General features: G+C 39.7%; 3 protein-coding genes across 13 annotated transcripts; 1 reads left to right on the top strand and 2 right to left on the bottom strand.

The window, feature by feature from the left end:
• Positions 1–405: 405 nt before the first annotated feature.
• LOC135651342 (transcription factor TGA2.2-like) lies at positions 406–8,178 on the top strand. Of its 11 annotated transcripts, XM_065171377.1 has the most exons (12): positions 416–798; positions 873–1,113; positions 2,549–2,643; positions 3,218–3,291; positions 3,394–3,591; positions 5,218–5,295; positions 5,391–5,450; positions 5,877–5,954; positions 6,065–6,116; positions 6,651–6,922; positions 7,100–7,345; positions 7,589–8,178. In XM_065171377.1, exons 2-12 carry the CDS (start codon positions 1,016–1,018, stop codon positions 7,733–7,735), a joined length of 1,398 nt encoding a protein of 465 aa, XP_065027449.1. In that variant the 5' UTR covers positions 416–798; positions 873–1,015; the 3' UTR covers positions 7,736–8,178. The 11 variants fall into 11 exon arrangements, with proteins under 11 accessions (XP_065027457.1, XP_065027451.1, XP_065027449.1 ...); XM_065171379.1 differs by having other exon boundaries at positions 415–1,113; positions 2,552–2,643; XM_065171384.1 differs by having other exon boundaries at positions 416–1,113; positions 2,555–2,622.
• Positions 8,179–9,757: 1,579 nt separating this feature from the next.
• Positions 9,758–22,259, bottom strand: LOC135651704 (uncharacterized). Its single transcript, XM_065172043.1, has 5 exons — positions 22,127–22,259; positions 21,894–21,975; positions 13,874–14,472; positions 10,874–11,049; positions 9,758–10,382 (listed from the first exon to the last, which is right to left on the bottom strand). The coding sequence occupies exons 2-5, from the start codon at positions 21,913–21,915 to the stop codon at positions 9,896–9,898; spliced, it is 1,284 nt and encodes a 427-aa protein (XP_065028115.1). The 5' UTR covers positions 21,916–21,975; positions 22,127–22,259; the 3' UTR covers positions 9,758–9,895.
• A 2,051-nt stretch (positions 22,260–24,310) lies between these two features.
• Positions 24,311–25,132, bottom strand: LOC135650614 (transcription repressor OFP4-like). Its single transcript, XM_065170097.1, has one exon. It carries the CDS (start codon positions 25,130–25,132, stop codon positions 24,311–24,313), a length of 822 nt encoding a protein of 273 aa, XP_065026169.1.
• Between the last annotated feature and the right edge of the window lie 2,160 nt (positions 25,133–27,292).

Below are 27,292 nucleotides of genomic sequence, written 5' to 3'. Positions count from 1 at the left end.
CGAGAACCGTGTCGATGGCCCACGAAACGGACTGGACCGGCCCAGTTGGTGCAAGCGTGACCTTTCATAGCAGGGCGGATCAAACCCGGGTCTTGATTCGACCGGTCCAATTGAATTAAATTGGAAGTCTGACCGGTCCAATTGAAATTATGAAGGGCTATTGTCCAAATCATGGTTTACATGTCCATCAATATTTTATCCTTCTGGTACAAATTAAGATATTATTCCGACCGGACATCGTACCTAATCACGTGAAATATTATTAATAATAAGTAATAAAAAAGGGCAATATGGATATTTAGGTCCAAAAAAAGAAGGAAAGGAAAACTAATTCCCGCTTCCAGTGAACAGCAGAACGAAATCATTAAAGATTTCCCACTTAACTAAGTCAAAATAATCCGCATTATTGACCAATGCAGAATAAGCAAAAGAAGAACACGACGCCGCCTGGAGATTTGATTGCCCTCCGACTTCGCTTGTTTCTCGAGATCAGTAATCTATTGCTTCTCGTATGCAGTTCTTTAATTCGCTGTAGCCACTGCGGAATTATTGCCGACGAGAAATAAGAGGAGAAGGCTGAGAGAACGAAGAGTGGGAGTCAAAGCAGTAGGTGTGGGGAGGAGCGGCCGCCCTCCGATCCTTCGGAGCTGCGAGAAGTTCCGCCAAAATCTGAGGTTTTGGAGGCAGAATTGGGTCTGCGCCGCCTCGACTTCCGCCAGGATCGATCCTTCGTAGCTCGATTCGCCCGGGATCGTGGGTCGTTCGTACTTCCTCGAGACGCTTGCTTCCAGTGTACGGGTAAGGGTTGGAGAATTTGTCGTTCTCGGTTAGGGATTGCCCTTGCCCTGTGTTTATAGGGGGATTTTGAGCAGAGGGGGGTTCTGGATTCTTCGTTGTCGTGTGGCCATGTGGACTTTAGCAGCCTTCTAGGGTTGGAAAGTTGAGATTTTTCTGGGATCATTTTTGGGTCTTTTCTGGTGCTCGGTGCCGGCGGTGGCCATGATGGTGATGGTGTATGGGGAGTAGCATAGATGGGGTTGGATTCGAAGATGGTAAGCTAACCGCAGCCGGGATGCCGAGCTTTGTTTCGTCCACGACGGTGGTTCAGAACAAGTATGTCCATGGTCTATACATCCTCTACGTTTTCTCCCTCGTGTTGTTTCTTGATAAATCTGGTACCTTCCGATGCTTAATTGACCGCCGCAGCTTGATATCATTGTTATCAGCTCATTGGTTCTTGGATTAGAAGCTGTGGTATTTTCTTCATGATTGTGCTTTTTCTTATCTTAACTATCTTCTTATTTCTACAATTGTAACAATCAATATGAACAGCTTTTTCTTCAATCTTAATATGGATTTGTTAAAATGGCAAGCGTGGGCATTAGACAATATAAAGTAATAAATGGAGCTGTATGTGACTTGAGAATGCATATTGCATTTAAATTATTTAGCTGGGTATATTGCATATATCGATTATGGGATTTCTTAGACAAATGGTTCTTTGATATATATGGTATTATGTGAATATTATTTGCTGTTCTCAGTCTAGAAGATAAAAAGTAAAACGACAAAGGGAGGTTGTGCATAACTTTTGGAATGGAGGCAAAGGAACAAATCTTAGCAGATTATGTGGCGGGATCTTGCTATGTGGTTGTTACTGACAGAACATACTATATCAGCCACCAACTCTATCTGACCTGCATGCGATATCAGATATGAGCCAAAAGTCATCTTTTGTTGTGAGTGTGAAGAAAATTATTGACCAAAGTTTTGGTTACACCACACTAAAGTTCAAATTGCAAAATAAGAAGCAACCCCTATGCTTATTGGATTGGTTTTTTTTATTGTAGGTAGGCATTCCTCATCAAACATTAAACTTTGCAAATATTAAGTATTGTTTACATGAAAAATGAGTTGGATTATGTAAATAGAAATTGATAAGCAATGCATCTAGTGTTATAAACCCAAAACTCAGTATATATGGAAACTGTTTTCTACTTTGATATATGAAAAGTGATACAGAGTTTATATAAGAAACTTGAGAGGGGGTTTCCTTGGGTTTGGTTTTGGTTGCATGCCAAGCCATTGGATTTAACATAAAAGTCTGTAAATTGAAGCAACTTCATTGACCTAGCTAGGACAAATTTAGTATATTGGATTTAAGAACCTAAGGCAAAATTTTTTAGTGATACACTATAGAGAAGCTCTCCTTTTTACCTGGAGACAACTCCACAGGAGACGTTTTTATCAAAACCAGAAAAGTGAGCTTCCAATAATGACAAGAATGTGTTCCTAACTAAGGAATCATCGCCATGTTTATTGTTCAAGTCTGGTGCTTTGTTGGAATTAGAACTAGTCTAGTCTAGTGCCCCATTCCAGTAATACATTGGTTTACTTGACCTGTGCTCACATATTAGAACTTCTTAAATTCAACCTTTGTTCCCATTATGCATACATACACACACAATTATATACATGAATACAAGTAATACACGTTTTACTTTAAAGGTTTCTATGTACTTCATCTATGGCTAATGCTTTCTCTCAGTAGCAGAGAAGGAAACACGACACAGAGAATTTCAGACTTTGGCGTGCTCGAGCAGTCTATCACATTTCATATAGGTTCTGCCTCTGGCCTCCTATGTAGGAGTTGTTTCCTTTTGTATTTATTGAGTAGTAAAGTAATCTAGCTTCCTCAAATTGTTGTCTGATTCTGTAATTTTCTTTACTAATTGAGTAAATCTACCATCATCTAGGTGCAGTACATAAGGTCGCATTGCTACACAACTGTTGGTTCTGTTGCAATCTTGTTTGCATAAAGAAGTATTGTGGGGCTAATTTTAATGGACTAGTTTTGTTCGATTGTTCTTCTTAGAAAACTCATTTTCACTGGATATTTGCTACAAAGAAGTTTTTTGTTGTCTTTGTTTTTTCCTTGTAATATAAGAAATGACATGTTTTAAAAGGTCAGTGATACCTAAAGTAAGTAATGTGAGAGAAATAGGAAGAAATCTGCTTTAGTTTTCATAAGTAGTAATGGAGCCTTCTTATCTTAAAGAAGATAATTTGAGATGAAAATAGTTTAGTATTTGCTGGAAGGCTGCAACTAACTAAGCTTATAACCATTTTGATTTCTACTTTTAAATCCAAGTGACAGAAGGATCCATGTGTTTTTGCCAAATGGTTTGGCCTAAAGGGTATTTTATCATTTGTGCAGATCCAGCAGTTACTGTGAAACATAGTGGACAATCTATAAATTCTGACCCTTCTCAATTTGGAGTTCTTGGTAAAGTAAGATTTCACTTTTTTTTTTGCACTCACTAACTTTATAGGTGTTCTTGGCTACCTTGCTACTAGTAGAAAAATGCTCTTCTGATCCTTTTTTCCTGATAGCAGCCTATTGCTTCCACTGAAATTGCACCTTCAGCAGCTAGAGTTGAATCTTTGACATCATTCCAACATAAGGAAAAGCTACACAGCTTAATATCATTTTCCAGTGGTCAATTTGAGAATTGGGGAGAGTCAATGGCAGATGCTAGTCCTAGAACAGATACCTCCACAGACGTGGACACTGATGACAAAAATCAGAGGGTGATTTTCTTTGCTCTTTCATTTTTTTGGATATATATACACATAAACAATTTCAATAAACCACATCATCTGAACACTAGATTGTATTTCTTACGCTGTCACTTTCCAGTAAATGATCAGGAAGTCTGGGCCTGACTTGCTTTTGCAACTATGGTTGCCCCACTCTGTTAAAGCACCATGAAATTGAAATTGATTGTTATTTGGCCTGCATGCTTACATTTAAATGCATAGAAGATAGTTTAAAGTTTTAAACTTTCAAGTAATAGTAACTTTTGAGTATTAAAAATTCATGTAATTGTTTATGTGAAATACTAAACCAAACTGAATAATACAAAAAAAAAAAAAATCGAGTGAAACTGAGACAAAGGCCTTGCTTTGACTTTGCAGTTTGACCAATTAATTTGCACACCCCTACTCCTTTCCTACACACTGCCTCCTCTACTTTTGTGTTTATTGCTCATTCTGTATATATGCATCTGATTTCCATGTGTTGTTGGGTAAACTTTTTAAATCTAACTGATGGCCTTTTCCTTTGTGAGGACATGGTTGATATATGGTAATTAATAGCACAGATCGAATACAGTAGGTGTGTTATTATTCTACATCAATTTGTGTGTTTATGTCAAGGATATAAGCCTGGGTGTCAGTGGTATTTTGGTTGTTGCTCAAACATCTACATGCCAGCATGTTGGCACAAACACAGCCACAGGGAAAAAGGAAAGAAGACAGGAAACCAGAGAAATGATGTTGAACTGGCTTTTCTGTTCGAGCAGTGTCCATCATCTTCATTGAGCACAGAACATTATCCAATCTGTCTTCAAATTGAAGCTTCAAGAGGAGGGCAATAGGTTTTGAGCCTCATTTGGTAAAGCTTTAGGTATTGAGGGGAAGGATAATGAAAGGGTGGAGCGAGATTGCATAATGGATAGGGGCAAAAAGACAGATGGTGGACAGGTGAATGATGAGTGACTCTCCTTGTGCCAATGAAGAGAAGAGGAACCCTAACTAACGTGGGAGCAAATCTTGATTTTGTAAACTATCCATTTGCTCCAGTTTTATTCAATTAATTTCAATACTGTAGCAAAATGAGGCTTTATAAACTTACCTGGTCTGCAAGGTGGTTCCAGTGTTAACCAGCACTTTGCAGGCCTTATGGCTGGTATTCCTGAAACTTAATTCCTTGGCTTGTATTAGGGAAATGTTGTGAAAATGGGTATTATAAAGTAAATTGTCCTGGGAATGGACTGTATCACGACTGAGATAAATGATTATGAGATTTTTTAGATATTCAGAAAACCATATTAATGATGGGCCAATTGAAAACTTAAAAACGATTGTGTAGGAGGGCACTGTAAGCCTTTTCTCAAAGATTTAAACCACATACAGCATTGATAGACATGCAGTCACCATGATTAATTGTTGAGTATTGGTGCATATCACAATAGGGTTTGACAATTAGAAGATATGTTTATGACTACTGCAAATAAATGGAAATGCTAATCTTGTGTTTGCTGAATTGAGGTGTGTATCTCTTCATGCTATGTTGCAAAAGGGAACTCGCTTCACCAGGATTGATTAATTCTTTTATGGTTTTTGGCTTTGAATCTTTATCTCTTCTAATTGCAGTTAGAACGAGGACAACTTGCTTTTGCAGCAGCATCTGATTCTAGTGACAGGTCGAAGGACAAAACACTAGACCAGAAGGTAACTTATTTGCTTTATCTTCAGTTGGTGCTTTCATGTATTAGCCAAAAGTATATTTATTACATTTACTTATATTGAATTTTTTTGTTGCACAGACCCTTCGACGACTTGCCCAAAATCGTGAAGCTGCCAGGAAGAGTAGGTTAAGAAAAAAGGTATTTCACCTGTATATTAATTGCAAGCCATTTTGCTATTTTCTAACTGTCAGTAACGAGCATTATGATATCCTGGAGAACAAGTATCGGATACTAGGAACTAGATGACATCAGCTTGATTCCCTAGCTGTTAATCCTCCATCTGGGCTTCGAATTTTAATCTGTGATGTAACCTATCTTGTAATCATAGAGACATATTTGTATAACAATGATAACCTGGGTCTCTTTTGGTTGCTGGGCATGGTGAATAAATTAGCTTAAGCATATTCTGGAAAAGTAATTTAATTTGTGGAATCAGTCATTTGATGAACGTATGGTTAATATTCTTTTTTTCCTCCTCTTTCAAATAATATTTTGGATGTTAATTTTAGTTGGATATATTTTCAACTAATTGTATGTCCACCTGTTTATTCTTTGAATCACAAGGCTTACGTGCAACAGCTAGAAAGTAGTAGACTGAAGCTTACTCAACTTGAGCAGGAGCTTCAAAAAGCTCGTCACCAGGTATTGTCCCTTTCTTTTGCCATATCTTCTTCTCTATTACATTCAGCCTGTTTCTTTCACATACATTGTAGATTATGTAATCAGTCTGAAATGTTTCTTTCTTTCGGCAGGGAATTTTTATTTCTAACTCAGGAGATCAATCCCATGCTACGGGTGGAAATGGTAGTTTCTCTTTCATGATTCTTAATCTGATGTTGAAGTCTAGAATCATTAGCCTTTTTGGAACATAAGAACATATCTTTACTAAGTTCCATAACTGCTTTACTAATTTATGCCAGTGGTAACTTTTATTAGTTATTATCTGATTTTTTTGTCTGGGGCAACAAAACATAAGTATCTGCACAAAAAGGTTATATAAACATGCATCATGCAACAAAATTGTTGAGGTTCTACTGCAGGATATTCTTCAGCCATCCCCTTCACAATATCCTTGGTATCAAATACATAAAATGTAACATGCCAATTCTTCTTTTTAGTTAAGTAGGTTACTTGATTAACTCATGAACAAAAATTATATCTAAAACTATTAAAGCTTAGGTTCTCTTCCAAGAATGCTAACTACTCTTCATTCATATGGTAATTTCAAATTTGCATCAGAAAATTAATGTCCTACCTTGTCACTGCTGGTATAAATTTTGGGTTCCAATAGTATTTGCCTCCTGTTCTATAATGGTATGTGTTAAATCATTGTTGCAGGGGCCTTGACCTTTGATGTAGAATATGCACGATGGCTCGAAGAACATAATCGGCAGATCAGTGAACTGAGGGCTGCAGTGAATGCTCATGCCAGTGAAAATGATCTTCGTGTTATTGTTGATGGTGTCATGGCGCATTATGATGAGATATTTAGGCTTAAGGGCATTGCTGCCAAGGCAGATGTGTTTCACATATTATCAGGCATGTGGAAGACACCAGCTGAAAGGTGTTTCTTGTGGCTGGGGGGTTTCCGTTCATCTGAGCTTCTAAAGGTGCAGAACCTTATACCTTATGCTTTTGAGTAAGGTCTTTGTTTTTCTCCTCTTTTTTGTGCCACCAGAAATTTACTCGAGAAAATTGGCTTTGTTTTTATGTAAAATTTTTAGTAGGCACTTTTTATGTTGTTTTTTGTCTTAATTCATTAATTTGTTTTTGCTGTAACAATACAGCTACTTGCAAATCAGTTGGAGCCGCTAACAGAGCAGCAAATGATGGGCATATGCAACCTCCAGCAGTCATCACAGCAGGCTGAGGATGCTCTCTCTCAAGGGATGGACGCATTACAGCAATCATTGTCAGAAACTTTGGCTGGGTCTCTTGGTCCTTCGGGAACTTCAGGGAATGTTGCAAATTACATGGGTCAGATGGCTATGGCAATGGGGAAACTTGGAACTCTTGAGAATTTCCTTCACCAGGTAAAGTAATCATTATTAAGCTTGCGACACTGGTTTAGGATGCTGCATGAATTGTCATGTTGTGTTTGAATTATTTTGCTGTTGCACAGGATTTATTTCTCCGGTCAAAATTTAGTCCTATACGTTTCACAAGTCTCATTCGTCACTGTTGATTCAATCAACATACCCATGTAACTTTGCTTCTCATTGTCTAAGAACTTGGAATCCTATTCTCCAATAAGTCTTCTCCATTTATTCTTCCAGGCAGACAACCTGCGACAGCAAACCCTGCAACAAATGCACCGGATATTAACTACTCGTCAGTCTGCACGGGCACTTCTTGCCATCAGTGATTACTTCTCACGTCTTCGTGCCCTGAGCTCTCTGTGGCTTGCTCGGCCCCAGGAGTAAGAAACCCATTTTATGTGTTGTTGTTCTATCCAAGCACAGTGCTTCCTGCTTAAGGGCTTATTTGCCGAAGTATTTATCTTGTGGTTGGTTGTTGGCTCCTCTACTACTGATGGCTGGATGATTGTGCATTAGTCTCAAGATTCTCAGGGGAGCTAACCCAGATCTCGTAGAGCATGAGTGGTCACCATCACCATGCAATGTACCATTGCCTGTGTAAGAAAAACTCGTCTGTCATCTTTGTTTTCATTGTCTACTTTTGTAAGTCTCAGGTGAAAATAAAAATACAATTGTCACAATAATCTATCAGATTCGTCGCTAATGTTTCATCTGTTTCTTAATTCAATCACCTACAAGGATCAGACCTTGTTTATTGTATCCATGATGTAGATGCCACTGCATTGTTAACTCAGAAGGTTGTGAAGCATAAATTGTCGTTTCATTGATCTTTTATAGTTTCAAACATTAATTTTTCTTATTCTTATCTGTATATTCTACTATTAACTGGGTAGAATCTGATGACACACCTTGGCAGCTTCAGCATCGACCGAGCCGGTCACTGACAAACAGTTTCTTCAGCTTGTTCTTCCTAACTGCCTCTGCCTTCATTTACAGGTGTTCATCTATCTCGATTTTAAGGCACAATGTATCCTGAAGATGTTTGCTCAAGAGCCTGCTCTCAAGTGTTCAGGAAGCCATTTCTTCTTGCACAAATAGGCATTCCTATGTTGATTGTAGATGTCATGAGCTCAAATTAGTACATTATGGCTGCAGAGTTCATCTTTCTGTCATTTCCATAACATGCAAAGGCTGCTGCTTCTATAAACCTTGGCACACACACTAGGTTGAAGAAAACGCTCTCCAACTATTTCTCCTCCCTCCCTCCCTCCCTCCCTCCCTCCCTGTCCAGGGGAGAATGATGGAGAAGAGCTTGATGGTACACACCATTTAGAAGACGACATTCTTCCTTCTTTCACCATCACAAATGTAATTATTTTAGATAGTATTTTATCGTCTTGTCTTCTTCCTTCTTTCACTATCTTAATGTTATGATTTCAGATTTTTTTTGTCTTTTTTTTAGCATTAGAATCATACTCTCTTTCTTTCATTTTAATTATTTTCGATATATAGAATAATCCAAAGTTATTGGATATAGTAAATTGGGCAGTACGATATGATGTTATTATCTCAATTACGTGTTACTGCTATCTTCCTTTGATTTGAATCTGACCAATTTATTTTACTTTTATCCTCAGTTGGGAGTTATTTTGTTTTAGCATATGTTTATCAAATGTTTCAAACCTCAAATTCTGCAGATCCAACCTTTTCTCACGTGTTAACCATCAGTCTTCCTCTTCCTTTGAACAGCACAGTTGTTTTCATATCATATCATCTCTCTCTCTCTCTCTCTCTCTCCATTTTCCATTTTGGAACCCCTTTAATTTCTTTTCAATCAATTCCAAAAGTGATGATAAAGTTCAGATGCATATGAGTTTGGTTCTTTCTGCAATCAGAGCAGGAACTTAAGATCAGAAAATACAGTTGAAAAAAAGAGATTATTCAAGCTTATCATACCATATAAAACCACAGGCACGAGTAACATGTCTGAATCAAGCAACTTCTCTGACCAACCCAAGCACTTTTGAGTTCCTTCTCTCTATTTCCCAATTTTACCTAAATGTAAGTTGGCTAAGAACTTAACATCAACACAAGGCATAGATGGTGATTTTTGCACAATTACATTAAGTCATACATGAAGCCTTCTTGATTTTGAGGTAAAACAACAATTACAATGCACCAAGCAAACACTGACACAACATTTAAGCAAAGAAAGGAATGAAATGGTCCACAATGTTGATTATTAAGAGTTAAATATGTTAAGCAGCATCTAATCCCCATTATCTTCTACTAAAAAGAAGTCAGTATCACAGGTCAGATACTACCTAAAGACTTGTCATCAAGACACAGTTCTAGCTATATATATATATATATATATATATATATATATATATATATATATATATATATATATATATATATATGTGCCAACGTGGAGAAAACTACGTTACCTAATTGCTTCCTTGAGTTAGAGAATTCTATCACGCAGCTTCTTGGGCAGGGATGATTCTTGTAAGCATCAACCTTTCGAAGAGATGCCCAGCATCAAGGAGATGCCCATGCAAAGTAGCTACAGACCGCATACCTTGCAGCAGTCCAATTGCCACACCCAAAGAAGCATCTGCCTTGGGTTGGTCCAGGCTTGCGGACGACACACTTGCTGCTCAACACCCCACAGTAGCAACAGGTTTGCCTCTCCTTTCCATTGGGGTCCACAAAGGGATGAAACTGGACAGGAGCACCGACCAGTTCTTTGGACTTTGAGGTGTAGTGGTTTTGGTCCAACAAAAGATCACGGAATGGCTCGTATTTTATGGGAAACTCCACAGCTTGCGAAGTTAAGGAATCAGTAATAGAGAACTTGAAGCCCATATCCATCAGATGAACAAGGAGGCGGGCGGTGTTACGGGCATCATCAAGGCCGCAATGTGCACGACCCTCCCATGTCAATCCAGCAAGCTGGATGGCCTCCTTGAGATTGCAGCGGACACCTTGAAACATTTCCTGGAATGGAACCTTTAAGTTGATCCACCTGCCCAATTATGAAAAGCAAATTGAACTCAGAATATGTTGACAGAGATATATCTTCATTAACCAGTGAATTAAGACATGAAATAAAGACATTATGAACTTGTTCAAAACAGATTTATCAAGTAACTCTTAAAACAAGACTACAAATCTCCTACATCTGGGTTGTCAACTAAATACAATGATGACAACTAGGATATCAAAAGGTCAACTGGCATCATTTCTTACTTCTGTCTGTGTAGAACCAAGAGCAACATCCTTGGATCAAGGAACTGAAGTCTAATTAGTTTTGACAGAAAGAGGAGGCTGACAAGTTTGTAGTAGAAGTTCTGCCAGCAGAATCATGGTAGCACAAAATGTTCTTGATGAACAAAATTTAATTTCAGTCTAGCACAAGTATTGGTCACAAATGAAACACAATTAATTGCCAGGAAGTGTACTGTTCCACCTATAAAGAACATTTTGTGAACCATTGAAAGGCATGAAAAAGGTTACCTGTTAAAATAGGGAGGCTTCCTAATCTTTTTAAATCTGCATTCAGATTCTAACATAACACGACAATCCCAGTTAGACCATGTCACTACAACAAAGCTGTTATGCTTGATTCCTCTCTTTTCTAACCATTTATCATGCATCAACAGAGCTTCACTTAGAAGAACACCTCTGTCTACCTGGAAGTTCATAAAAGGAGAAGTTAAATACCTTCATATCAATGTACTATTAAGCAACCTCATTAATTGGAAATATGATTTCAAGTAGCACTTTTCCCTCAAAGTTCATTTTATTAATGGTCTGCAAACGACTTGCATTTGAAAATAGTAAAACAAAAGCTACTTTTGGACATTAACATAGTGATCTTTGGACCATGAATTATGACAAATTAGGCCCATCATACACGATAAGCAATACAGACCAGGAGAATAAATTAAACATTAAAATTATATAACCAAAGAAAGAATTGTCATAACCACAGACATCAGAATGCACTCGATGGTATCTATTCTTCATATATTGAACCAGTTATAGATGAAAGAAAAGCCACGTTTGGGACTCACTACTAGTTGGTAGTCGGTGTCGATCATGCTTTGCCAACAGACCAAGGTGTCAAGATTATTCCATAGAGTTCTGGATCTTGCTAAACCAAGAATCTTAATTCAACTTATCAAATCAATGCCAATGGAGGGCAAGGACAATTCTGACAAGGTTTTTGATATACGTGCAAACTGGATTGATGTACAAATTAAACCATAACAGCATATTTAAAAAGGTTAAGCCAGATAGAAAGCAGGTTGCCCTCGTAAAGGTGGAAAAATGAACCATTGAATAAAAATTTTCCTAGATGTATCTAGTCCAATCATTGGCTATAGCTCAACTTATCCTTCACATAGATCACCCGGCAATGGTAGATGATGCGTGACCATCATTTTTTTCTTTTCCAAGGAAAATTCCATTTTAGCATTCCAACAAGTCTTTTGCACCAATTCCCAACACCCCCTTCCTGCTATCTCATAAGTCGTAGTACTCAAATAAATTGAGATATAGAATCAGATGTGAACACCAATACAGTACTTTGACCATGTTACAACACATCAACAAGTTCCAGGTTCATTTGATGAGTTATTATTAGAAGGCAACTCCAGTTGAGTGGTAATGAGATAAGGCATCAAGATTTTATAAAAGAAGCATTACAAAACAAAACCCTTTCTTCTATAAATCTCATGCACACACCAAAGCTAATTTACCAACCATTCCTTTTGCAACCCAAGGAATCAAAGGAACCAAGTTTCTACAGCATGGGAAACCAAGGAAACTAAGACTTTGTCAGATCACTGCAAACTAAGACTTTGTCAGCTGCAAAAACTTTGTCACTCAGGTCATAAAGAAACAATCTTCTTGTTACACTAAGACTCACCCTCAAATTTGATTCTCTATGGAGAGAAAAAATTTAGGGCCAAAGAAATTAAAGAAAATTCTAGACAACAAATTCATTTAATCATCCATGACAAAATAACAGCTTAACAACTTTAGACCTCTTCACAAACAGTGATTGAAAAAGGCGCTCGGGCGCTCACCTAGGCGCTTGGGCGAGGCGAGGCAAGGCCCGAGCGCCTCGCTAATCTCCCAGGCGGCGCGCTTCAAACAGGCGCCACCTGGGCGCTCGCCCGAGCCCAGGCGCTGTGCGCTTCGGGCGAGTGCCTGGGTAAACCAAGACGATCGAATCAAGATTTTAGGTCTGGTTCGGTCCTGGTTCGGTTGGTTAGTTGGTTCAATCGAACCAACTAAATCGATATAACCCTTACCCAACCCTAACCCGCTGCCGCTGCCACTCCCGATCCCGATCTCGCTACTCGCCGCTGTCGCTGCTCGCAAACGCTGCCTCTGTCACCGCTCGCCGTTGTCACTACTCGTAAACGCTGCCTCTATCGCCACTCGCGCCTCCCGCTGCTCGTCGCTCCTGCTCCCGCTGCCGCTGTCGCAGTTCGCAAACGCTGCCTCTGTCGCTGCTCGCGCCTCCTGTTGCTCGCCGCTCCTGCTCCTGCTCCCGCTGCCACTGCTCGCAAACGCTGTCGCTGTCGCCGCTCGCGCCTCCCGCTGCTCGTCGCTCCCGCTCCCTTTCCCGCTGCCGCCGTTGCTGCCGCTGCCGTTGCTCGCCGCTGCTTCCTTGTTTCTCAGTCAGCAGGCTCAGTATACAGTATACTGTTAATATTAAGTTTATTTGAAATGATTAATTTTCAATATTGTTAATAGATTTTCTTAATTTAATAGCATATTTTTATTTAAAATTTTAAATAATTATATTTATTAATTATATTATATATTTTTATATTTTAGTGCCTCGCTTCGCTCGGGCGAGCGCCTAGCGCCTCGGGCGTTTTTGGACCTTGACGCCTTTTGGCGTCTAGCGCTTTTTAAATCACTGTTTACAAAAGACATACTGTAAGAAAATTGACAAACTCTAGCCTGAAGAAAGAAAAAGACTACTGGCAAATGGTTACAAATTAGTTATAGCCTTATAACCTACAAATACCCTTAGTTTTGAAAGACAGAACAATGATTTCACAATTGGTGAAGTCAGCAATTAAGCCATTTTAGCGCGCTGTGCAAATTAATGCTTTACCTTATTACTGTTTTTTTTCAAATTAAACTATGCCTAGAAAGAAATTATCTATTCCTTTTAGGCTTTTACAACATTGCATTAAATTCTGAAATATACAAAGAAGCACTATTTTGTTGGCCTTGATGAGTCCAATCCAAAGGTTTGATTCCACAAGTAGCATTCCTGCACATTTTTGCTTTCTCTTTGTCAAAAAACAGTGCAACCAACAATCACACTACTGAATAGCATTTCATAGAAATGGTTTTCCATATATGCATGTATGTATACAACTGAATAGAATAGTCAAGACTTTCAATGTGTAGCCCTATGTTAAGGAACACAAGAAGAAAGAAAAAACAAAACTAAGGAAGAGGGTAGGGGTTGAAATGTGTGATGACCTGAATTTGCTGGATCCCAGTGAGCTCCTTGCAGAAATCACTAAGATGTTGGTGATATGCAGGCCGCACATATGTCTGAAAAACAGCTTCTAGTTGACCAGTTGCACTGTTGACTAACACGGATGGGAACTCAATGATCTCTTGTGGATGTGGATTCTTGTCTTTGTCACATGTGGCCTCGAAGTCAATAACTACAAAGTACTGGAATTCTTGAATTTGATATTTTTGTGGGTGCGATTGTGAAAACATGTTGACTGGTGGCATATAACTAAATCTGTTTCCAACAGGAAATGAATAATAGTTTATAGGATAAAGATTGCTATCAAAGGCATTCAGTTGGACTTGCTGCCGCATTACAAAATCAGTATGGAGATATGGCAGAGCATATGGTTCTTGTCTGTAGAAAGGTCCACTATAACCTTGATTTAGTACTGCATTACGATCCCAGATCATCGAGTTATTTGCTTTTATAGGATCATGAACAGGTGCATTCTTTGGCACAGAAATCTGTTGAACAACATCCCCACTTTCTTGAGAGTTAGAGTAAGAGGTAACTTTGGGGCATCCTTGGGATGCCTCGGAGTTTCCTAGCATTTTGTCTGCATCCAAGGAAAGAACATAAGCAAAGGCAGAAGTTGCATACAAAAGAAAAATCAACTAAACAGGAACTGATAAAGCTCAACCATAGCTTGTCTAAAAAAATTACAAAAGAGAAAGGCTGCTTTGCAAGCTCCTAAAGATGAGGTCAAAATCTTCAGTGCGATATAGCAAACAATATTATAGGATAACAATTGCACATGGTCTTTAAGATTGCAGAACATGCAACAAATCACATATTGGTACAAACTTCCATCACATCAGAAGAAAATAAATGCACAACTAGGATTAGCTTCTTGGAAAACAAGATGAAGCTGGAATGAGATTAATGATGATAACAAGAAACAACCATTGGGCAGCTACGCAGATCCTCCCTTCCATCTAGTTCAATCCTCATACAATCCAAGGGCCATTTATTTTCTCCATTGCAACTGGTCAAGTCATGTTGGTATTCTCTTAATGTGTAATCATCCTTACTCTCACTGGAGTCACCATAATACCATTGACCCATCATATACGTAATTGTTTCTCATTTCACGTTTACTTATTGGGCTGCTGTGACCTAACATACCCATGTTCTTGAGTTGAAACAGAGATCATTCCCACCATAACACATTCCAGTTTTAGCAAATAACAAACAGAAATTGTCTCAGATTCCTATTACAGTCCATTACACAAGCTCTGGTAGATCACAGCAGAAGCTGATTAATTTTTGTCATGTTGGGACAATCTTCAGACAGCTTCAGAGGTTTCTTTCAGTTTTTTAATATGTGCCAAGACATGAAAAGAGGATAAAGATGATACAATAGCATGATTTCTCATCATTGTATATGTTCATCCTCGTTCATCTTTCTGGTTGAGATAAATGAGTTTTCCACTTACTTGCAGGAGTGATGAGCATCTTTGTCTGCATAGGCTTATGTGATCCTGGTCATGCATAATATTATATTCTAACCCTTATCTTGAAGTTGACATTAGCCCCATTTGAGAGTCGAAAGCACTTGGATGCTACAGATTTCACTCATCTGCATGACCTCAGGTGGGCTATTCTAGCACCACCAGAAAGAATGTAATTCTGGATCAATTTAAAGCTAACACTTCTTGACATCTCCCTTTAACCAAAAGCATATTCACATTACATATGCCATCAAGAATGGCTTGTTATTTTATAAGCATTTGAAGTTTGAGAATATAAGCCTTGATGGAAATCATCTAATCTAATTTTAAACAAATCATATCAGTGATTACAATAGGCGCTCGGGCGCTTATCTAGGCACTCGGGCGAGGCGAGGCGAGGCCCGAGCGCCTCGCTTCTTTTCCAAGTGACGCGCTTCAAAGAGGCGTTGCCTGGGCACTCGCCTGAGCCCAGGCGTCGGGCGCTTCGAGCGAGCGCCTGGGTTAAACCAAGCGACCAAACCAGATTTTAGGTTTGGTTGGTCTTCGATGCTTTAGTTGGTTTGATCGAACCAACTAAATCACTGATATCATGCTCCCTCTCACGATTTCCCCGACTTCCCCAACCCTAACACTTGCGATTTTGCCGCCGAGATTTCTTCTCCGCTGTCGCTGCTCTCTGCTACTATTGCCACTGTTGCTGCTCGCCGCTACTGTCGCTGCTCGCCGCTGCCACAATCGCCGCTCACCGACAGCTCGCCGCTCACCGACTGCTCGCCGCTGCCACAATCGTTGCTCGCTGCTGCTGTCGTCGCTCGCCGCTGCTTTCGCCGCTCCCGCTACCGCTCGCAGCTCCCGATCCCACTCCCGCTGTTGCTCGCCGCTCCCGCTGCCACCGCCGCTCACCGCTCCCGCTCCCGCTCCAGCTACCGCTGTCGCCTGCTATCGCTATCGTTGCCTCAGCAGCCTCGGTCTTCCCACACTCTTCTCACTATACTGTTAACAGTATATTAACAGTATACTGCTAAGTATATACTAATAATAGTATTTTTATTTATTACATTAATAATATATTATTTTAATTTTAATACTATTAATTTTTATTTATTTAAAATTATTGTTAGGTTTCAGAATAAACGGCAAGTGTACGGAGCAACTCAATAGATTTGATGTAAAATTTTATTGTTTTGATTTTTGAGACTTTTTATTAATGTGACATTGTGCTTATACCCGATTTTCTTAATTTAATAGTATTTTTTATTTAAATAATTATATTTATTAATTATTTTATATATTTTTATATTTTAGCGTCTCGCTTCGCTCAAGCAAGCGCCTAGCACTTTTTAAATCACTGAATCATATATGGTCACTAGGCTATAAAATTTTGAGTAAATTTTCTTGAATAACAAATAAGATGGTTATAGTTTAAAAGAAATGAATGGAGTGTGGTTAAATACTTACCAATCATATCTGCCATGAATAGTGATATTGCATGGCCAATGATGTCTATGTCTCATACTGTTATTGATCCATCATCATGAAACCATTACAAAAACCTTTGAGGTTGTGTTTAATTTGAAATAATCTACTAATCTTGTTCGGTGTAAAGTTTGATACCTCCAACCTAGCACTTAGATCCACCTTTGCAAGTTCATCAAGTATCAAGAGCCCAGCAAACTAGATGGAGGCCATGATTAAGAGGTATGATGAGTCGATCAAGAGGGTTAAGAATATGGTGATATTTGTATGTTTCAATGTATTTTAGTTCAAAATTTTGAGTTCTTACATAACGTGGTCACAATAGAATCAGTGGCTTCTTCCAACTTATTCAGTGATGCCTTTAAAGATTCCACACAAGCCATGATTATGTTGGTAAAATAATGATCCAAATAAATTACCGGCAAATATCATGTGTAACTGGTCCTTGCCAACATGAATTTGTTTCTCAGGTTACCTTAAATAATCTACATGAATTTGTACAGGAGTAAAATACTAGACCATTGAAGTATTATTGTACAGGAGTCCACCTCTAGTCTCTCTGGTTAACTTCAATTTTGGACATTAATTTGTTTTTTAGTTTTTCTATATAGGAGAATAATATCAAAACCTTCTTGATGGAGAGCCATCTAGCTTTACAAAGAATTTCAAAAAAATTTATTGTAGGGAAAAAATCAACAAAAAGTCATCAATTAGTTGGTCTAGAAATTCTAAACATTGTGTTGAAAATTAAAAAAAAAATCTTGATCTTTTAAGGGACTCCTTTTGTATTAAGTGCGCTCTTATATTAAATATCCTAGAAGTCACATTTTAGATTCCTAAAAAGCACATCAATTCCCTAGGAGATTGCTCTTAGAAATCATTGTCTTCATTAATTATACCAAGGCTCCTAAAACCCTATAAATAGTGAAGTTTATCAATGGATCAAGCATTTTTCAGATTTGAATGAAAAGAATTGCACCTTCTTTAATCTCCTACTCTCCTCTCTTTATTTCTTTCTCTTCCCCTCTCTTTTTCTCGACTTCCCTACTTTGTTCTACATCAGTTTGGTCTCAGAGCACATCAAGAAACCAACCCTGTACCCCATTAGGTTCCAACTAACAGCAAAAGCTACGATCAACACTCAAGGATCCTTGCACCTTCTCTTTTTTTCTATTTATCACCCTCTCTCTCCCCTTTAGCTACAACTACAGTACCACTAAAATTTGAACCCTTGAAAGTTGTCCAAAAAAGCAAAACAAAAAGTGAGGAAAAAAAGTGAGAACCATTTGAAACATTGCATTTCTATCTTGTGCATTGTAATAATTAACAGCCTCATTACCAAAGGATAATTTTTGATAGCATTATCATGACTCGATGAGGTGAAAACCAAACCAATCCTAATGAATCCCTAAACCAACATAGTGAGGTTTAACATCCAACGGGAAATCTCCCTTAGTTTCCCTGACACCATGGAGAAAGCTTCTCAATGAGCCCTTGAGATTAAGAAGTACATTAAACTTTATCTAATTCGTCGAGCATTTTCCCAGTCTCTCAACAATCCTAGCCCAACTATGAATCGTCTAGCTCGTTCAACTATTGATTCTCAAACTAGTTCGTCTTCAGTCCAGTATCATTATTGTCATAATAGAGGTCACGTTGCCTCTCGTTGTCCTCAACATACTTTTACCTTAAAACAAGAACCAAAGGATCAAATCAAGGAAGTAGATCAAATAGTTGAACCAAAAGCCTACTCAGAAGACGAACATGAACTAAAAATTAAAGATGCCCATGTTAATATTGTCTGCATTATTCTCTCTACTATTAGTGATTCCAATGAATGGAAGAGGATAAGTATCTACCATACTCTTATCCGAAGCAGGGAAAGAACTTGCAAATTGGTTATTGATAGGGGTAGAACTATGAACGTATCTTAAATCTACTATCAAGAGACTAAACATTAAGGTAGAGTCATATCCAACCTCATTTAAAGCAGCCTAGGTTGACAAAACCACTCTACCCGTGACCGAGAGATGCCTAGTACCAATCAAAATGGATGATTACCAAGATGAGATTTACTGTGATGTCCTAATAATAGATATTGCCCACATTCTTTTAGGTCGGCCTTGGTTGTATGACCTTGATGTTACCAATCATGAAAAAAAAAACACTTATGTCTTTCCATACAAAGGCAAAAACATCATCTTACGATCGACAAAATTGTCAAAAAAAGACAAATCAAGAACTCTCAAGTCTCCTCAACAAGCCCCAACAACTAAGGGACTCCACTTATTGGATCCTAAATCTTTTATAATTATGCATTATTTTGGCACTCAAAACAAAGCTATTGATGCCCTTAGTAGAATTTCTATAATCCTATCTACCATGACTATCACAACCCGAGCCTGATGGGCTAACTGGCCTATCAACTTCGTTTGGCCTAAACCATTAGCCAAAATGCTTAAGCTGAAGTTGATAATAATATATTCATCAGACCCTAAAAAACCAATCTTAATCTTGCCCACTTCTGATGTGGGACTAATCGGAGGTGTTACAATGAGTGTCAAGGTCACAGGATTCGAGTGATGAAAAGAAGAGTATACCTAATGTCCAGACTTTACTCACATATATCGAGAAGTCCAAGATGGAAACAATTGTGAATATACGGACTTCATTCTTAAGGATGGTTACCTTTCTCGATCTATTAGATTTTGTGTTCCCCGATCCTCTCTTCGAGACTTTCTTGTTTGGGAAATGCACGTGGGTGGATTAGCAAGTCACTTAGGCCGACACAAGGCCATTGCATTAGTCGAGAATATATTTTACTAGCCTTCCTTAAAGCAAGATATTGCTCGAGTGGTGTCGCAGTTCACACTTGTCAAATTACCAAAATTCGCAAGCACAGTACTGGTCTATACACCCCATTACCCATTCCACATTCACCATGGTAAGATGTGAGCTTAGATGTTGCCCTTGGACTTCCCAAAACAACCCGTGGCCATAACTCTATTCTTGCTTTTTTTAATCAATTTTCAAAAATATGCCACTTTATCCCAAGACCAACGATGCCTCACACATTGCTAAATTATTTTTTCAAAAAGTGATTAAATTATATTGCTTGCCCTTAACCATGGTGTTTGATAAGGATATGAAATTTGTTAGGTACTTTTGAAAAAACTTTATAGAAACTATTTAGTACAACATTGAAGGTCCATTTAGCTTTACATCCTAAAATTGATGGTCAAACTGAGATTGTTAATCGTTCCTTAGGAAATCTTTTTAGATGTTCAGCTGAGGAGAAACTCGAAAAGTGGGACTTAACCTTACCCATTGCAGAATTTGCATACAATAACTCAATCGGTCACTCTACCGGAAAAAGCCTATTTCAAACTGCCCTTGACTATACTCCTCGTACCCCCATTGGCTTTGCACCCTTTCCACTTAACTATCATGCCTTAGAACCAGCCTACTCCTTCACTTCACATATTTATGATTTGCATGTTGAGATTCGACATAAAATTGCTATAAGTAACGAAAGTTACAAACTTGCTACTAATACACGTTGTAGAAGCCAAGAGTCAAGTTGGCGATTATCTCTTGGTTTGCGTTTGCCTTGAGAGTTCCTTAAAAATTCATTCAAAAAGTTGCATTCCCGAGCCATTGGTCCTTTTCCAATTATCCAAAAATCGAGACCTAATGCATATATGCTCGATTTGCCTTCCAATTTAAATATTAGTCCAATTTTCAATGTGGATGATTTAACTCCATATGATGGTACTTTTGAGCCTCATTCTCTATCTACGACCGGTGTTCCTACATGCGACAACCCTCCCAAAGCACCGATTCTCTCACAACATGGGGATGACGTAGAGGCCATTCTTCATTACCACCTTGTCACATCTGTTACTAGCATTACTCAACACTTTTTTGCCAAGTGGCATGATCATCCAACTTCTGATACCACTTGGATTACTTTGGATACTCAGTAGCGTGATCATTGTCAAGTCTTTTGGTCTTTCTAGGAACTCACTTTGTATTAAGTGCACTTATTTACTATTTAGATAGCCTAAAAGTCATATTTTGGATTTCTAACAAGTATACTAATTCCCTAGGAGATTACTCTTGGAAATCATTATCTTCATTAATTGTATCAAGGTTTCAAAATGCCTATAAACAGTGGAGCTTGTCAATGGATCAAGCATTTTTCAGATTTGAATGAAAAAAATTATATTTCTCTAGTCTGTTACTCTCCTCTCTTATCTCACACTTTTCTTTGTTTCTCTTCCCCTCTCTCTCTCTACTTTCCTACTCTGTTCTACGTCATTTCTCCTATCAAATTTATTCATAAAGTTCTGCTCAAGGCACAATATATAGCTGAGTGTTCTTCCCTATAAATCCAATGTTAGCCTAAACCTGAGTGGTCTAGTACTAGGTGCTTCATGTGCCAGTAGTATGCTATACAGTTCTAGTAGACGCACAATATATAAAACAGAGCAAGTTTTCATCAAATAAAGTTCAATTGCCTCACGTACCACTCGTCTGCCAAAAAACTTAAAAACTAACTCCAAGCACATTGGCAAACGAATACATGTATTCTAGTGCAAAGCCCATTCCACTCTTCAGGAAATATACTATCGAATTGCTAATTTCTTCAAGAGATCATATCACAAGAAAAAAAAAGACAAACAAGCAAGTATATATGAATTTAACAAAATTCTAACAAGAATGACAACCCAAATAATTCTAAAAATCAACCACAGCTATTTAACAAACTATAAACAAAAAAGGACAAAAAAAAATTGATCTTCGCATTACTCTCTGAAAGAATTGTTTTTGATACATCTGCTACAAGAAAACAAGAAAAAAATTGGTGATAGCAAACAGAAGAATCTTCCAATTCAAGAGCCCATATCTAAAACAAATCAAATCGTTCATACTACTCACCGCCCCTACATTACAACTCCCAAAGACCGATCACTAACCCATAAAAGAAACGATCTTTTACCGGAAAAGCACACGAATATTCGAAGATCTGACAATGAGAATATCCTACCTTCGGCTGGCCGATGAATCATAATCCCAGAGGACGCTATGTTCCTCCAGGTCACTGTCAGATTCTGCTCCCCATCATCGACCTAAAACCCACCACGATCGAAACAAAATCAAAATCCACCAGGATAAACGGAACAACGTCATCTTAAATCGAACAAACCAGCCCTTGATTCGATCAAGAAGAACAGAAGAAAAAAAACCGGATCTCTCTCGGCTCAGATTTGCCGTTCTTACATGTAAGCGACGGAAGCGAGGGAAGACGAGAGAGGCGAGCAAGCGGCCTCTCGCCACTACATGCCTCGCTGCCCCGCTAAAAGATGAGACCGGTGCCGACTGCGGGGAAACCTTTTCGAGATCCACCGTTCCATACAACACAGCGGACGCCAATAGCAACAGGATATTCTGTACGTGGCAGAGAGTTATGACCGACAAAAGTTGTTTGCCGTCCGAATAGTAGCAGCAACAGTACGCTTATTGGAACAGGGAACTGGTGGGGCCGACGCGACTGACCTGTTCTTCTGATCTGCTCTGCAAATGCTTTCTTGAAAGTGGCCTGGTTGATCGGAAACTGGCAAATCGAACGGTCGAAAAGTGGACATTTAAGAGAAAGGTGTCCGCACAACGGGACGATAATTGTTGCCGATCCCACCTCGAGCAAGAAGTGACGGGCCAAACCAGGAGGGCCACCAGGTGCGGTCCAATGACGGGGAGCGGGGCCTAGCACTCGAGAGGCATTGGAAGTCGTCGCATTAAAAGGTTCGACACGGGTATTAGGTGAGCCGAGACGTGCATCGCCACGCAATCTGTGAGGAGCTTGTGGGGTTAGACGTTGACCCGACGTTGACCCTCCCAAAGTTTTAGCTAATGTTTATCTCGGATCTCATCTCATAATGAACTGATAAAGGTTACCCATAAAAGCCCAAAGCCCACAAAACTAATGAAAGCTGGGTTAGACGTTGACCCTCCCAAAGTTTTAGCTAATGTTCATCTCGGATCTAATCTCATAATGAACTGATAAAGGTTACCCGTAAAAGCCCAAAGCCCACTAAACTAATGAAAGCTCAAAAAAATTAAATATTAGCACGACGCTCTAATCAACTGAGCTAATAGGCCATATTGTTTAATTTGATTACGTTTTATATTTCTATTAAATTTTCCGCAGAGACCACTGCTCCCTCCATCCTCGCCCTCGAAGTCGTGTCTCAGAAAATGGGGGAGACCATTCGTGACGCAGGGATCGTCCCAGCCGCCAAAGGGCATTCACTCTAATGGGGAAGATGAGCCATATCAAATCGAACTTTACGGAAGCAGTAGAGCGAGGGAGTGGGAGCTTCAAATCTCTCCCGCCAGTGGAGCCAACCTGGAATTTTTCTCTCCAAAAAACAAAAAAGGTTAGATTTGATTACAGCTTGACCAGAAGTCAACTAGACATGATTTTGACTTTACCCTCACAAGGAAAGCCGTTGGTTTATTTTTCTTGTACCACAGATGATTGACTTCGTCCTTGAGATATAATCTTGTTGGCTTTAGAGGTGGCAGCAGACCAATTGAAAGCCTTGCACTTTGTCTAACGCAATTATCATAGTTTGAATTCCATCTCGTATTTATAGTTCCTCATAAAAGTTTGAATCTGAACAATCAGATTCAGGTGAAGTGTCCGTCCCTGTGTCTCTTCCACCTCTATCTAATTCACTACTATAACGTTCCTAGGACACTGACATATTCTCGTGGAGATCGATACTGTACACATAATGATGGAACGACATCCTTCAATATCCTCCTTGGCCGACAACGATGACCAGAGCCAGTTTGCTCACCTTCAATCCATGAAGAGAACCAGCTCAAACCACAACCGAGATCGAAGTGGATAAAGAGGTGGAAGAAGACTCGAGCCCAGACCTGCCTGCAGAAGACGAGATAACGATCCAGCGATCAACCAGCAGCACTGCGGAAAGAGAAGGAAGACGAGAATCACAGACTGAGAACAGAGTACTGGATCAACAAGATTCGTGGCTGGGCCATGGTGGTGGCTTCACTGGTTGGCAAGACGAACTAAGCTTGACGTCTTCGACGTCGCAGCCATCTTACAACAGCAATAGCTGAGGAAACAGTGGGACGACTGGGCATCGTGCTGGTTATCCAATACTGCTTCTCCTACCAATGGCAGGAGTCATGATATCCGATCCAAAGCACAAACGCTAAAAGAAGCTCAACTGTGTGCAAGTGAAGAGTCCCACAGGCTGTCGACACACAATGTACGAATCAGATTGCAAAAGAAATCGAACCTATACACGAAAACAGAGAAGCACAAGATCACCAGTGTAGCGTAGTTACACTGGACATTCTACCATTCTTTACATCACGCAGCTTCTCTTGCAAATATCAGTTTCTACAACACGCTAGACATTTCGTCACAATCTAAGTGGAGCTGAATTCGAGCCAGATTTGTTGGAACTCCTTGACAATGAGACTGTGATACTTCCACGAATTCAACGATAAGTAGCACGCTAGCAGCTCCTCCATTTCCTTCGGCGATCGAATGTTGTTTCCGATGATCATTTCCACCATCGACTCCCTGAAATCCCTTTGCGGATCCGAGGACGACTTCACCACCACCAAGCTCCCCAGCAATGCCTTGCTCTGTTGCACTGATGACTTACGGTTCCTGTAAGCCTGGAAACCGGCGAGGCGTGGAGTGCGATAAGCTCTGACCTCTGGTCTCCTTCCAATCCGCTTCCTGTGCTCCCGAAGAACGCAAGTCTTGTCCGGTGCGTCATCGTCATGGACATCCTTTATCGGTTTCGTCAGAATTGGTGGTAGTTTAAGCTCCGACAGTACTTCCAAGTCTCCACTCATGGTGCCCATGGTGTTGTCATCCGTGGAGGAATTTTCATGGCATTGACCAACGTAGTGACGATACGATGGGCTTTCAGACTCTGTAGCCTTCCTTTGGATGTTTGCTCTGGTCTTTCTCGGAGATAATGCGGGGAAATGAGTGTCTGAGGCCTTGTGGTTGACAGGAGAACGAGGAAACCCCTCTGTTCTTTCTCTGGTGGAGACGTAGTAGGAGGATCTTCGAGGGAGTTGAGCCAGTTCTCTGGGTGGCGAAGATGTATGAGGATGACTTCGCTTCATGGTGTTGTGGATGCTCTGGCGTCTGGTTGATCTGCCTATATCCTTGAGCTTGTAGAACCAGGAGCCAGGCATCATGTCAGATAACCTAAATCGATGATTGCCCATCTGCAAACTACACTCTCAATGGAAGAAGAACACTTTGTGATGGACTACTAGATAAGTAGAGCTTGATCCACATGAAGAGCATGAGCTAATTCTGCGGTTTCTTACGGATAGGAAACGTAAAGCTCCAGCCTCCAGATTTCTTTATGTCACGAGGAGGAGGAGGAGGAGGAGGATAGTGGGAGACAAACAAAGAGAGGTGAAAGGTTGGTAGGAAGCAGAAAAGGTTGGGATTGTCGATAAAGATGGTGGTGGGATCAAAAACATAAACCGCATCCTCCTCTCAGAAACTAAAAGCAAATCAGAAACAGGGAACTACTGAATGAAAGATGGAGAACACAATTATGATGACTGCTAATATTCAGCATGAAAAGTGTATTATTTGATTTCATCAATTGATGAACTTGAGATGCCACAACGCATGGCCTTCTCCTGCTTGCTTGCAGGGAGTGTGGTAGGAGTACACACCCTTTAGAAGAGTGCCGAGGCCATTATGGCTGGAAGTCCGCAGCTTTACAGCCAAACGTGGAGCGCTTTTGGGGCGGTGTGACTCTCCGTGCGCTTCCGAGTGCGCTGTAACAACAGACATGCCGGCGAGATTAAGGTCGACTTTTAACGTGGGGGAGGGGCGAAGAGGAAGAAAAGCAGAGAAGGATATGCCGACGACATGTGCAGCGCGATTTGGTCATACATTGCAGCTATTGGTGGGCGGCAAGCGATTTCAATGTGCTTAGAAGCCACACGTAAAGGGCAAATATGTCATTTACTTTCACGTCGGCAACGAACTATGGATCGGCTTATTTCTGACTTGAGTTTGAATTTAGATCTGGACACACCTTTATCCAGAATGAATTATATATATATATATATATATATCATACTGAATCTATGTATTATATAATAATTCATACTGAATAAAACTGTGGATCCGTACAACACACACATACTATATATATATATATATATATATATATATATATATATATATATATAATCACAAGCTATCTTTACCTGATCTATTATTCTACATGAGATTTGAGCTACAGTTCATCATGTGTTTCCGTGACAATTAACGAATTCGAATTATTGTCAACATGTTTCAGGGTAGACCAGATCAAAAACTACTGATAGAAATTAATGGGGGGTTGACTTGATGCTCAAACTCCCATGAACTTTGAGAACGCATGATCGGTTTGTCAACTCCCATCATTTTCCAGGTTCTGCCTACCTAATACTGTTGCTCTCTCATCAACTGTTCTTTGATAACAAGCCAAGATGCATGTCTCAACTCTCTCGAGTTCTCGTTGCCCTATTCATGGATGTTAACTCGACTTCAATTATGTCCAGACTTCTCCAAAAATCAAAAAAACTTTTTTCCTGCATTTTTATGCACAATTATTACTTACATATCATTTATAGAATGATTTCTCCAATCTATATTTATAACTATATGTTCTTTTTCCTGTTGTTGTCAGGGTTCACAGTTCATATTTCTGCACCATTGTAACCCAATCAAGTAGCACATACGATGATGTTTAAATCCCCAAAACAATTACATATACAGCAACTTGGCTTCTTCTCATCCATTTTGCTGTCCTTAAGTTATGCTAAACACACAAGCGTGAGAAACATTACAAGTTACTATCGTAAACTTCTTCTTCTCGTCCTTTTTTATTTGCACTCTCAAAACACCAGAAAGATATATCTTTTCGTGGATACTGTAACAGTCTTCTTCTGTCATCTAAGAATGTCCTCCATTGGATCCATCACTTGGACCGGACGGTGGCACGATGTCTTTAAACATGGTGAAGAGGACCGGCGCCGACGAGGACGTCGCCACGAGCTTCTTATTCTTCGACACCAAGCCAACGGTGGTGGCCGTCGCCGTGTTGCATGGCTGGGCAGATGGAGGACTATAACTCGAAGCTGTCTTCCCTGGGCCGGAGGTGACCGGACCGAGAGGTCTCGCAGTGCATTGCTGGATGATTATTAGGATTAGAAGACATGCAGTGACTTTGTATTGGATTGCCATGGCGGATAACAAGAGGTAGTATGGTAGTGCAGAGCAGCACTTGCGTTGAGGTTATTTATAGAGGAGAGTGGAGGCGAGCAAAGTGAACGAAGGGGGAAGACGGAAGGTGTGTTTGTTGGAGAGCTCGGAAA

This window comes from Musa acuminata, chromosome BXJ3-10 (genome assembly GCF_036884655.1).
Source record: "Musa acuminata AAA Group cultivar baxijiao chromosome BXJ3-10, Cavendish_Baxijiao_AAA, whole genome shotgun sequence".
NCBI lineage: Eukaryota > Viridiplantae > Streptophyta > Magnoliopsida > Zingiberales > Musaceae > Musa > Musa acuminata.
Note: the sequence above shows the minus strand (reverse complement) of the source record. Positions and strands in the feature narration are given on the sequence as shown.